This window comes from Lucilia sericata, unplaced genomic scaffold (assembly GCF_015586225.1).
Source record: "Lucilia sericata isolate MDLA Ls3-8-SP2 unplaced genomic scaffold, ASM1558622v1 Contig000260F_arrow, whole genome shotgun sequence".
Taxonomy (NCBI): domain Eukaryota; kingdom Metazoa; phylum Arthropoda; class Insecta; order Diptera; family Calliphoridae; genus Lucilia; species Lucilia sericata.
The window spans coordinates 268,939-282,716 of NW_023994285.1; the positions used below are offsets into that span (position 1 = coordinate 268,939).

At 29.2% G+C, this 13,778-nt stretch overlaps 1 protein-coding gene across 12 annotated transcripts in view; it reads left to right on the top strand.

Moving 5' to 3' along the window:
• LOC119602889 (disintegrin and metalloproteinase domain-containing protein 9) overlaps window positions 1–13,778 on the top strand; it is a 333,169-nt gene that overhangs the window by 238,968 nt on the left and 80,423 nt on the right. For all 12 annotated transcript variants that reach the window (XR_005231379.1, XR_005231380.1, XM_037954681.1 and 9 more), the window contains exons 9-10: window positions 3,877–4,167; window positions 11,978–12,147. Coding sequence is in view for 10 of the 12 variants with exons in the window: in XM_037954681.1 (XP_037810609.1) it covers window positions 3,877–4,167; window positions 11,978–12,147 (461 nt within the window). In the remaining 2 variants the exon portion in view is untranslated. The remainder of the gene's footprint in view (window positions 1–3,876; window positions 4,168–11,977; window positions 12,148–13,778) is intronic.

The window sequence follows — 13,778 nt, forward strand, 5'->3', positions numbered from 1 at the left end:
ATATTATGTATCAACATTCATACATATACATATGTATGTATATATGAGTGCATGTTGTATGTAGGTGGCTTTTATCTGTATCTAAGTTTCGTGTGATTCTCGTTATTGTCTGATTGGAAAGAAAAACATTTTGTGAAATTCTATACATGCCTTTGTCATTCTTTCAATTGTTATTGTGTCATGTGGAGAGTATTCAATTCAATTTGATTTTGATTCTGTTTCTATAGTTTCTATGGAGTTTGCATTTTAAATCTCAAGAGTTTTATTTTTAGAAAAACAAAAACAACATTGCTTTATCTAGAAAAATATAGCAAGCTTTTGACAAATTTCTTGTTTAGTTATTTTTTTTTTTTTTTTTTAACATTCTACTGACATGAAAGTCAGTTTCCAAAGCAAACTGTAAATATTTTTTGTCAGAAAAAAAAAATACATGAAAAATGTTGAAATCTTTTGTTACATTTCGATCAACATAAATAAAGTTTAAAATAAGATTAGTTTGAAGTAAATTCTCTATAACATTAAGTCCTTTGTAATCAAGTTTTATTTATTATTTACACCAATGCAACTCATGTGTTGAATGTGGTTTTCAAAAAAAGTTTGTTTATTTATTTAACGTAATTTAGTTGGTTAAATTAAAGAAAAAAAATACTTGTCAACTTTATAGCAATGTGAAGTTAAAGTTATTTTTAAACTATTAGGTTTCTTATGTAAGTTAAATTTTAGAAAATTAGAAAACCAATCTTAGATTTTCGTTTATATTATATATATTTGCTAAAATTTTTCTTACTTGTCAAATTCAAATTAATGTTTCAACAATGTAAGGTTTTAAGTTATATTTATGTTATAACCTGCAAACGACAATACCAAAGTTTTATTAAATTTATTCAACATCTTTTAGGTAAATCCAATTTAAAACTGTCATTTCAAAAATCACAAACTGTTGTTCTTGCTTCTTAACTACAGCTGCTGGTGGTGTTGATAATTTAAACGGATTTTTTTGTTTGCTGTTGTTTTGGTTGTCATCCTCGTCATAATCACACTAAATAGTTGTCATAGTCACCATTACTAGGAATATGACTATAGATTTTACAAAATTTCGTAAACATAATGTACATACATATACATACATACAAATAAACAAGTAGGAAAGTATAGTCGGACATGGCCGACTATATGATACCCTACACCATAGGTATATTTTGAATATTATTTATTTTAAATAAAGAAACTTTTATGTTGAATTTTACCTTAATTCCGATGTATTTAAGCAAATTATTGATGAAAAACTAAATTTCTAAAAGAGGCTTTATATGGGAGTTAGGGTCAAATATAGGCCGATCCTCAATAAATTGGGAAGAGGGATGTAATTTTATATAAAGGTTAGTTATACTGAATTTCATAGCGATACTAGTGGTCATAAGTAAATTTTTGGACGTTTAAGTTATTTTTTAAAGGGGTGTTTGTGTGGGGGCTAGGGTCAAACGACGGCCGATCATTATAAAAATTTTCCATATAAAATATATGCCATATAAAACTTAGTTGTCCCAATTTTTGGTGAGATAGTAGTATATTTGACGTTAAAAACCCTAAATCGGAAGGTAAGGTTGTAAAAAACTCGTACGGTCCAAATTTTATCAAAATATCTTGAAAATTGTGGCCTGTAGCTTGCGCACAAGGTTTACATGGACAGCCAGCCAGCCGGACATACGGACGGACAGAAAGTGATTCTGAGTCGATCGGTATATTTTAAGGTAGGCGTAGGACCAATATTTTTATGCGTTACAAACATCAGCACAAACGAATAATACCCTCTCCAGTATAGTGGTCTAGGGTATAAAAAGTATGTGTATATATATATGTACATATCTACACACATGTTTATAAGTATTACTACAAGTCAAATCCGTGTTAGTGTTTTAAATGTCATGTTTTTGATCCTGCTGTTGCTCCTGCTGCTGTTGCTGTGACTTTGTCAGGAGCAAGAGCATGTTGTTGTTTTACACATTTTAATTGAATTTTAATTAATTTTTGTTAGTGAATGTCATTCGTTTACTTTAAAGTAAATAAATCTAGGGGAAAAAGGATTTCACATATGTACATACATTCACTTACATATATGTATGTATATTACTGCGAAGGAAATTGCAAAACATACAGGATTTTTTTCTTAATTTACTTTAAAAGTTTACCTTGAAGAGAAATGTTTTAAGTTGGGTAAATTTGAAAATTTTTAGACAAAATAAAGTTTAGGTGGAAAATTTAATATTAACACCTAAATGGAATTGTTGGTTATAGTTTTTCAGCATCAACTATTTAATGTCCTTAGGGAAATTTAAGAAGACCTTTAAACATCCAACAGTTGATATAATAATATTAATCTGTCAAATCCAAAAAGAAATATAAGAAAATTTTTATAAATTTTTCGAAAATTTGCTATAAAAATATTTTTTTCCAACAATTTTCATATGAAGAGAAATTTTTTCTATCAAAAGGAAATTTTTGGAAAAATTTCCGTCAATACGAAATATTTTAACAATTTTTTGACAAAAAATTTTAAAATCTGAAAGAGGGGTTATACTGGTAAGAGTAAATATGAACCAATTCTTATAATTTTTATCGTGATATAATTTTATTATGATATAAGTGTTTATAAGTTAATTTTGTTTCGATTTTCAAGTCATTTTCTGAAGGGGACTTTTTAATAGGGGCTAGGGTCAAATGAAACACAATCGCCGATTTTTGTAGAGATGTAAGAAAATTTATGAGCTCAAAATCGCTATTCGGCGGATATGGTTGTATGGGGGCTAGGCGAAATAACGGACCTATTTTAACTACTTTCAATAATCTTCGTTCTCAGGCCAAAAGAAAATTTAAAATTGCTACCTGTAGCGTGCGCACAAGATTTTCATGGACACACAGGAAACATCTTACAAAGACATTTCTAAAATAAACTGATGCCAGTCCTCATTCTTTTTGTGTGTAGTAAATGAAAAAAACTCTTCACTTTATTCATAAAAATGTTCAAGTATTATTTTCTGGAATAAAATTTTGCCCCTTTTCTCCAAATACTAACAAAAATATGCATACTATGAATAAAAAAAAATTAAGAAAATATCAAATTTCAATTCAATGTATTCACACAAACAGACAGACAGAAAAACAGTTTCACATGCACGAACACACTTTGGGTGTATTATTACTTTTTCACAGACTCATACATACATACAACTCAAATATGAACAATAAAAATTAACTGACACAGCAATTCTTTTGTTTTGTGTATGATTTTTGGTATCACCACCACCATTATCATCATCATCATCACAATCATACAACACCCGCTCCCGAAACTTATGCAACAGAATTTATCATATTTGTTTATGCACGAACACAATGAGAGAAAAACGGTATTTGTTGTTTTTATATGCTACACATACTGAATACTGATAATTGAGAAAGAAATTTGTGGCAGATGAAGAAAAAAACAACAACGACGACAATAAAAATGGCTACAAACATAACATGTGCAATTACTTTAATCGAAAATTTTGCATGATTTTGCCATCATGAAGACTATTTTCTTTTTGTATTTTTTTTTTGCAAATAAAATTTAAGATTTTTATCTTTGAAATTTATATACGGGTTGTAAATTTATTTATATATTCTAAACTGATTGACAGGTTATCAACAGACAACATAACAAATACATAATACTTACCATAATTTAAACAATATGTCGCAATACAAAACACTTCAATACTCTTAGATTTAAGATTTTTCTCCACCTGTTTAAGTATTTTGTAGTCGTCTCTCTATAAGTATTCTATAACTATTAAAATCACATTGCTCATACTTGAATGTGCTTGGTTTCAGCAGAAGCATCCGCATGTCATATTTGAGGCACGCACAAAAGCCAATAAGGGTTGTGCCAATTCAGGCAATCTGGATTCATGGCGTCTCTCACGCCGCACAAAACATCTATCAGCTGGTATTATTGATGAGGTACATCCAAATGGTGCCGGTCGCTATAAACGTGATGTCCGCGAGGCCACCAAATACATAGAAACTGCCATAATTGTAGACAAAGCCATGTTCGATAAACGTAATGGTAGCACCCGAGCGGAGGTGATACATGATGCCATACAAGTGGCCAACATAGCCGATTTGGTAAGTACCTATGTATAATGTTGACTTAAAAATTGTGTTATAAGATTGTGTTTATATTTATTTTAAATTTTTTCTTAATTTTTATTTAGACCTAAATAAAGCTTTACTCTACTTTTACTTTAGTTTTCTTTAAAGTTTTTTTTTTGTATCGTCGTGTTTTTTGTTTTATTCTTTAATTTTGTCGGCTGTTGGTTAGAGAAAATAATACAAACAAGAAAATACTCCTGCAAAAAACCAAAGTTTTTATTTTAGTCTCACCACAGGAGGCTTTAAATCTTTTAAATGCAAAACATAAATCTTAAGTTTTGCAAAACGTACAAATGAATTTTCTCTTTTACTCGTTTCTCTGTAAAACTCGAACGTACTTTACCAATTTACAATTGTACCTACAAACAGAGCAATATACTAGCAGTTGTTTATGTATGTGGTGCAAGTACGTGGTAGATTATTTGCTATGCGAAAAAGTCATTTCTAAATTTTAAAATCTATATCTATAAAATTGTTGTGTAACTGACTGATTGATCATAACACAGTCTATACCTAAAATCAAGATCTTTAGACGGTCATGTAGATCCGCTTAGGAGGGAGTTTTAGATATTCGAATTTTTAGGGGGTAAAAAAGGGTCGATTCGGTAACCTCATATCTCATAAATAGCAACTTTTGGAAATTTGATTTTTTATGAGTAAACGGGTAAAACTGTATTTTAGTACTTTTTGGTACCTTTTAAACCTGACAACCTGTATCTTTTAAACCTGTTAACAAGAAAAGTAAAATTTATATCACATTCGTACCTTATTGAATAATTACGAATATAAGTTTGGTACTTTTGGAAAATTCGGACACTTAAGGAGTAAACAATTTACTTATTTTTTGGTACTTTTTTGTAAGGTACTGTTTTGTATTAATTGGTTTGTCTCTGGGAAGAGAAAATCTACCAAAAGGGGCGTAGAAATAAGAATTTTAAATTTATCCAAACTCATTGAGGCAATTTTGATTAAATTTTACAAATTGTCAGATTTAGTTACATTTAATTGCGTACACTTTGGAACTCACATTCCAAACTCTACTTAGGATCAAATTTGGTACTTTTTTTAAATGCACTTTTTATACAAATGAATAGTACTTTACACAAATGCAGTATTTACAAGATATGAGGAAAATTGGTTCCAATTGAATGATGGTTAATTTTTTTGCTACTTTTTTTCTTTAACTGACGCTTTAAATATTGAAGAATATAAAATAGTACATATCGTATGTATATCAATGTCCATCAAATGGTATCTTTTTTTATTGAATTACGGTTGTATGGGGGCAAGGCTAAATTTCTACCGATTTTAACCAGTATGTGACAAATTTCATCAAATTGTCTTGAAAATTGCAACCTGTAGTGTGCGCACAAGCTTTACATGAACACACAGACAGACAGACGGACAGACAGAAGGACGGACGGACACACAACGCTAAATCGACTCAGAAAAGGATTCTGAGCCAATTGGTATATTTTAAGGTGGGTTACAAACATCAGCACAAACGCATAATTCCCTCCCCACTAGAGTGGTGTAGGGTATAATTAAATATGTGAATTCCTGAAAATCTCTACTATCAATTTTTCATTTTCGTATTTTTTGTGCGTAAAACAAAACAAATTTTTTAACTCCATATTTATAAGTATTTATTTGTAATCCAAATTACTTCGAAGCGAAGCTGTCGTGATAAACTAGTAATTTATAAATTTGCAGTCAGACACCTTCAGAGAAGTTTTGTATAATGGACACTCTCTTACATTACAATCATAACTTCCAGCCTTCAATAAACAATATATCTTAAAAGAAAGGAAAAAGTATCTTTTCAGTCAGTTATAACTTCGTTAAAAATCATCTGATTAAGTTTTCAATACCTCCTTCGTGTAATTCGATGTACATGTCTAGAGTTTATGTTTTCAAATTATGCTTATGAAATAACTTTTTTTTTAACCTAATAATATATCATCAAACAAACATATTAACAAATATAAGTAAGTCAGTCGTGACTGTTTCTATAAAGCAAAAGGCATAAAAGTATTATTATATTTTTCAGTTGTTTTACTTAACTAAACACACACTGGGACATATACCTAAACTACCAGTACATATATTACGAAGTACAAAATTTCCCTGCAGTTCTTGGTAACTGTTCTGATGATCCTTTTGTCATTTCCAATCACATTTCAATTCAATTATTGACACTACAATATATTACTTTTGTATAAAGTACAAAATAAAAAGCATTCAAGAGACCTCCATTTAGAATACTTAGGAACAAAGTTCTTTCCGAGTCAGTCAGCCATGAAACTAAGCATTTGGGAAAATATCTCTTAAAGGGAGTAGAATGAGTCCTCCTAAAACTACTGGGTTCAACGAAAACACATACATACTCTCTGGAACAGAGGAAGAGTGTCACATATACAAACAAAGCTAGAAAAAAACTAACATTTGCACGTTTCTTTTTCTTTATTTCCATTGCTGTTGTTGTTTTTTTATTCTTTTCGGTGTATGTGTGTGTGTTCCTTACTAAAACATCCAAATACTCACACATACACACAACACACTTTTAACATTTGTTTGAATGGTTGGCAAGCACTTCCGGGTTTTTCTTCTACCACTTTTGCCTTTAGTTTTGTTGAATTTAGCTGCAGCCTACTACGTATGCCACCCCTGCTCTTAAGTTCCTCACAAAAAAAGGAGGGAAGAAATAAAAAAACGTAGTCGTGTGTAAATATGTACATACATATAAACGTACGAGTTCAGAAATTACAAATATCTACAAAAAGGATTTTCATTTTTCATTCTTAAAGTTTAGTTTTGAAAAAGTGTTGGAAATTTTAATAAAATCCTTTAAAGAAACCCTTAACATTATTCTTGCTGTTTAACATTTTCTTAAAATTAAACCAATTATATGTATTTTTTCTTGCTTTCTTTAAGCATATTTAACTGCAACCTCAAAAAGTTGGCCTTTTTGGGGGGCTTTTTACTTGCCATTTACACGTTTTATTCTCTTTGTTAAGTCTATTAAGGGGTTTACACAATTAGTTTCTTTATTAATAAACATTTGTAACCCTTTTTGTGCATTTCATCTCTTATTCCCTTTATGTTGTAAGTACTTTGGTGTTGCTATTTTGGGTTGTTTTATTTCTTTAAAGTAAAAGTAAACTTTTGCTTTTAATTTGCCAAAAAATAAAAAAAAATTCATTACTCGTGTTTTTTTCTTAATGTTAAAAAAAGCTTCAAAATTATAAACCCTCACCCACACACATTAAATCATTTAAAAAACTTATGCATACATATTTATATGTATGTATGTATGTAAGTATATAAGTATTTTTTCCATCTTTCTCAAGGTTTTGTCCTGCGGCTTGTATTTGTTATTTGTACGTATTAATTTTTGTTCTTTGGCGTATAAAATTTTCTTGTAAAGAAATATTCATGCAAGTGAGTAAATTAGTTTCCATAAGCTTTATTTCCACTATAGAATAAACAATTATCTTCGCTTTTGCCGCATTATTATATCGATAAAGAGCCTTAAAGGAAATTCTTAGAAAAAATATGTATGAAAAGTATTTTATTATGAGAACAAAGCATTGCCAAGTTATAACAAACAGTATATGTGAGTGTATTGTTTTATTTCTTTAAAAAAAAAAATATTTTAATTTTAATATAAGCTATATAACCTAAGGATGTTTGTCCACTTTTTTTAATTTTTCAATTGAAAATTATTTATTAAACATCATCTTGTGTATGTTATGAAGATTATCATAAAAGAATTGATCTAATTTGAGATCTTTAAAATCGATTTAAATGGTATTGGTATATTTGGTAGAAAAAAATATTGAAAATATATACATACATAGATTAAAAGCTCATACATATGTATGTACATTCAATTATCAATTTTATAACTACAAACCAAAAAACTAATTTTAGAAGAAGACAGCACTTTTCTTTTACATACACGTATCAACTTGAAACTCAGAAGTCTATAGAGGACTAACGGATGGACCAATTGAAATTTTAACACAGCTTTCCTACCCAAAAGGAACTGAAGGTGCCATGCCCCGATAAGTGTTGTAGAAAAAGTGGGAGTGCGCCAAATTTTCGCAATAAACATAACGTCCATGTTAACAGTTCGTGGTAAAATGGCGGTCTAGTAATAGGATGCTTGTCACCTCCTATATGAATTATATATAAACAATTGTATATTTAGGAAACTATTAGAACTAGAATCCCCAAATTTGATTTGATAATTAGTTAGTTAATTAGTAAGTTAGTTAGTTAGTTAATTAGTTAGTTAGTTAGTTAGTTAGTTAGTTAGTTAGTTAGTTAGTTAGTTAGTTAGTTAGTTAGTTAGTTAGTTAATTAGTAAGTTAGTTAGTAGTTAGTTAATTAGTTAGTTAGTTAGTTAGTTAGTTAGTTAGTTAGTTAGTTAGTTAGTTAGTTAGTAGTTAGTTAGTAGTTAGTTAGTTAGTAGAGTTAGTAGTTAGTTAGTTAGTAGTTAGTTAGGTGTTAGTTAGTTAGTTAGTTAGTAGTTAGTTAGTAGTTAGTTAGTTAGTTAGTTAGTTAGTTAGTAGTTAGTTAGTTAGTTAGTTAGTTAGTAGTTAGTAGTTAGTTAGTTAGTAGTTAGTTAGTAGTTAGTTAGTTAGTTAGTTAGTTAGTTAGTTAGTTAGTTAGTTTAGTAGTTAGTTAGTTAGTTAGTTAGTTAGTAGTTAGTTAGTAGTTAGTTAGTTAGAGTTTAGTTAGTAGTAGTTAGTTAGTAGTTAGTTAGTTAGTTAGTAGAGTTAGTTAGTTAGTTAGTTAGTTAGTAGTTAGTTAGTTAGTTAGTTAGTAGTTAGTTAGTTAGTAGTTAGAGTTAGTTAGTTAGTTAGTTAGTGTTAGTTAGTTAGTTAGTTAGTTAGTTAGTTAGTTAGTTATTTAGTTAGTTAGTTAGTTAGTTAGTTAGTTAGTTACTTAGTTAGTTAGTTAGAAAGGAGGATGTATATATTGTGTTGTGCGCTTTTTAATCAGTGCCTCGGTTGGAAATCAAACCCTCCTATCCGGTCTACCAGAGTATAACGCTAACCACTAACCAACCGAAGGCCCTACTCAACTATACTTTGTACCAACCTTTTATAAAAATCGCATCAAAACTTAGGAAAGTATCGACATCGTTCAATGTTACTGGCTAAAGTTTTATATAAATTATCCTTGTTGCCACAGAATTGTTTTGTATAACATTATAATTAAGATTATTTCTTTATTTAAGTTTAAGTCTTAGTTTCAACCAGAGTTATGGTTATATAGTTTTTATTTTTGTTGTATAGACACTTCCGTCTGACAAATCCCAGTATTTATACCTCTTTTGCAGCATCATTTTATCTTTTTCTTTGTTTTGGTGTCCATGTATCTATATGTCTGTGTGTAATTGTTTTTGTAATTCCTATAGAAATATAAAATAAATAAATGCCTGGCCTTGTTCAACAGATCATCATGGTAACGATTCATTATAACATTTGTTTAAGAAAACTACAAGTCATTTAGCCTAAAATGCAATTTTATCTTAACTTGCCTTGCCTCTGCTTGTCCTGTCTTGCAACACATATTAAAACTCTCTTGAAATGTTGTTGTTGTTGCTGCAAGGAGTAGCAGTTGTTTCAAATAGAAGGATAACTAACTATGCATTCTAAGTATCAGGCTATTAAGTCTTTCTCATGCAATCATTTTTTTTGCCAATTCATACCCTCCTCTCAATTTGAGTTGTGTGTATTTGTGTTTTGTTTAAACTATTTAATAAACTTAAGCAGCAGCATCTTAACATTCACATCATGTTGCAACATTTTCCGTCCTTACATGCTATATGTTGCTGTAAATGTTTGTATGTTGTTGGTTTTTTTGTTTTATTTATATTTTGGGGTTTTACTGGTTGGCCAAGCTAATAAATCATGCATGTTCGTGTCAAAACGCATTTTCATCTCATGTATTCTCACCTCTCCTCCCTTTCGTGGCCCTTTTAGTCGCTGTTACTGTTTCGTAAATGTAGAGGGAAAATATAGTTTTCCAACAACAATAGCAACAATAATTCATTTGCCTTAGATTTCTATTTAATCTGCAAAAGACTTAGTTTTAATATTGCAAGTAATTTTTTTTTTTTTTTTTTTTTTTGTAATTTTTCCTTGTTCGTTCGTTTCTATACTTAATTTTAATTGAAATGTTCTTTTTTCGTGAAATTTTATTAAAAGGAAAATAAATTGAATTTATAACATTATAAATAATTAAGTACTACTATTATGTATTAGTAGAATAACCCAGAAGTTTAACAGGGAGTCAATGTATCCTTTCTAGACTTTGTTTTTTGGCAAATATTTAACAGACTTACGAATTTGTATACTCCAACCACTATTGTGGAGAGGGTATTATGCGTTCTTGGCCCTACACCCTTAAAGTATATCAATCCGCTCAGAATAGCTTACTTACAGAATCACACGATTAAACTATTACCGTCTGGCCGTCTGTGTGTCTGTCCGTCTGTGTGTCCAGGTTAACCTTGCGATACAGGTTGCAATTTTAAACACCCAAAATATTGGTCCTACACCCTCCTTAAAGTATACCATTTAAACTATGACCGTCTGTCCGTCCATCCGTCCGTCTGGTTGTCCATGTAAACCTTGCAATTTTAACGATAATTTAATGAAATTTCTGACACACTCTTCTCTTGACTTATTGAAATAAGTTGAAATCATATCGAGGGACTATATTTAATAGTCGCTATCTCTCATTTTTATGAAAATGAGATTATGATGGCAAAATATTCAGCAAACTATCGCGCATCAGTGATATAAATTTCAAAGAAAAAAAAAAATATTTTTTATCAATTTTATAGCATTTTTTAAATTTCTCTATCTTAAAAAAAGAAAAATTCTGAATGCAAAACTCTCTATCTTATCCAAAAATTGCTTCAAACTCGATCCCTTTGGATAATTTTCTGTTGCAAAACAAGTCTTCTTAATAATTTAGACATGCTGAACACAAATCCGTCAAAATATTTAAAATCGGTTTAATAGTTTTTGAGATATCGCTCATTATGATACTAATTAAATCAATTTTATTGTCGTGTTTAACCATATAACATTGATTTTGGACCAAAACATTATAATCTGTTGCTTTTTCAACAATTTTTTTCTTTTCCTCCATTAAATTGTATAAAATATAATATTTATTGATTTTAATTCAAATAAAAATTTTATGTTTCCATGAAAAACTCTCTATCTGTTGGTTGAATGAACATTTTCGTAGAAAAATAAGCTCTATCTGATATAAATTTGTGAATAATTTTGTAAATAATGCAAAAATTAAAATTCTTTTTATATAATGGTTTAGAATATGGTCGTAAAAATATATTGTAAAAGAAAAAATTAAAAAATCTTCACGAACTAGCGAAATAAACTGTTTTTTTGCTCTCCTGAAAACTTGTATTATTTTAGATAGAGACTATTGAATATAGTCCCTCGATATGTAAAACTATTTAATCCATATTTTGAAGAGACTCACTTTTTAAAATTATTTCAAATCATTTAAAATATACGTTCGGGATAGCTAACCGAAAACTACAGGGTAATACTAGTATGCATTAGTAAAAGTAATAAGTAGCTAGCAACTCAAAACCTACTTAATACACTATTAGTGTTTGTATTGAATAAGAAAGGAAGATTATTTTATTAAATTGTTAAATATTTATTTAAATTTCTAAATTATCTCTTTACATTAAATAATTATATTATTTTCTATTCAATTTTATTTGCAGTACTTTCGCACCATGAATACACGAGTGTCGGTAGTGTATATAGAGACATGGGGTAAAAATCAAGCTGTCATTGATGGCAGCAAGGATATTAGTAAAGCCATATCAAATTTTAATGATTATACATCTAGAAATCTTTTTCAAGTGGAACGTGATACAACACAATTGTTAACGTAAGTATTATTATTAATTTGCAGATAATTTTTGCATTATTAATCAAGGGAATTATAATTAAAAAAAACACAATGACAATATAAGGGACTACAAATGGCAGAAGTTTTAAATATGAATATTTATGTGCATATTATTAAAAACTACTTTTAATTAAACAAAAATATATATTTATTAAACGGTGATTATAAAGATTTAAACATATTGTTTTTAAGTGAGGAAAGCTTTTAATGAAAATTTTCAAATATAATGTTTTTTTCAATCAAACATCAATTTGCTTAAAATAAAATTGGTTTTCAAAATTTAAAACTTTAATTTAAGTCTCTTTTTCTTTTAAATAAAAGTATCAAATTATATAAAAGTTAAGTTGATACAATTTCTAAGCAATTTCTTTTTGCACATTTTTTGTGTGTGTCTTTTGACCTTTACGATTACCATATGCTTACTTAGAAGCCTTTGCTAAGTTCAATTAAAAAAGAATCTTAAAATTTTTTTGAGAAATAACACAAATCCTTTGAAGGCTTTAAGCGTAATAGCAGCACAGCACAAACAAAAAACCAAAAAGTAGAGAAATACAAATCACTAACCCATATGAAAACCTATACAAACGCGAAATTAATATAAAGTGTATGAGTGAGTATGTGAAAAGGAAAAAAAAATATGTTTGAAAAAAAATGAAAAATAGAAAAATCCTAAAACCAGTAAATTGAAGCCCACTTTAGAGCAATATACACAGGAAAATATACAAATACAAAACATACTGGTGCATTAGGAGGCCCCCTAAACTTTATGTCATGTTATACTATTCATATACATACTTCGTAATATTTTTCGTTTGTTATGTCAAATTTCATCTAAATACAAGTGTTTATAATGGAATTAATGATGTTCAAGCATTTTTGGAGGAGGACTTTGTAAGGGGGCTAGGGTCAAATAAAGACCGATCAGACAGATAGATAGACAGACAGACAGACATACAGACAGGCGGACAGACAGACAAAGGGTACAATTGAACAAATTTATTTAGAAATTACAACTAGGCGAGGTGCCACGCCCTAATACAAAATATGTATATATTAAAAGTTGATTTTTTCAGAAATCAAGTTCTAAATTTTTCACGGAAAACTTTGACATTTATATAAACATTTGAGAACAAAATGGGCGGACAGCCAATAGTGGGCGGAACACCACTATAAGAATATAAAGAATATATTAAATTAATATATCTGTGAAAATATAACAGTTATATTTCTCAAATATTTATGGAGGCCCCTTAGTATTTAATATAAATAAGGGCGGACAAGCAACAGGGGGCGTGGCACCTCCTTTATGAATTACATACAAAAAATCGTATATTTGTGAAACTATTAAAGCTAGTCTGCTGAATTTTGATGGGAATTTTTCTTATATTTCACTTCCTTGTGAACCGGATTTGCCGATTTAATGGATTTTTAACAAATTCATTTTAACAGACATACATACAGACAGACAAGTCCCTAATATTCTTGATTTACTGCATATTCAGGAAATTACAAATGGATGAACAAACTAATTGCACCGTTTTCGCAAAAGTGAGACATATATATCGGCGATAGGGCCCAACAGAGAAGGGCAACAACTTTGAATGATTTGC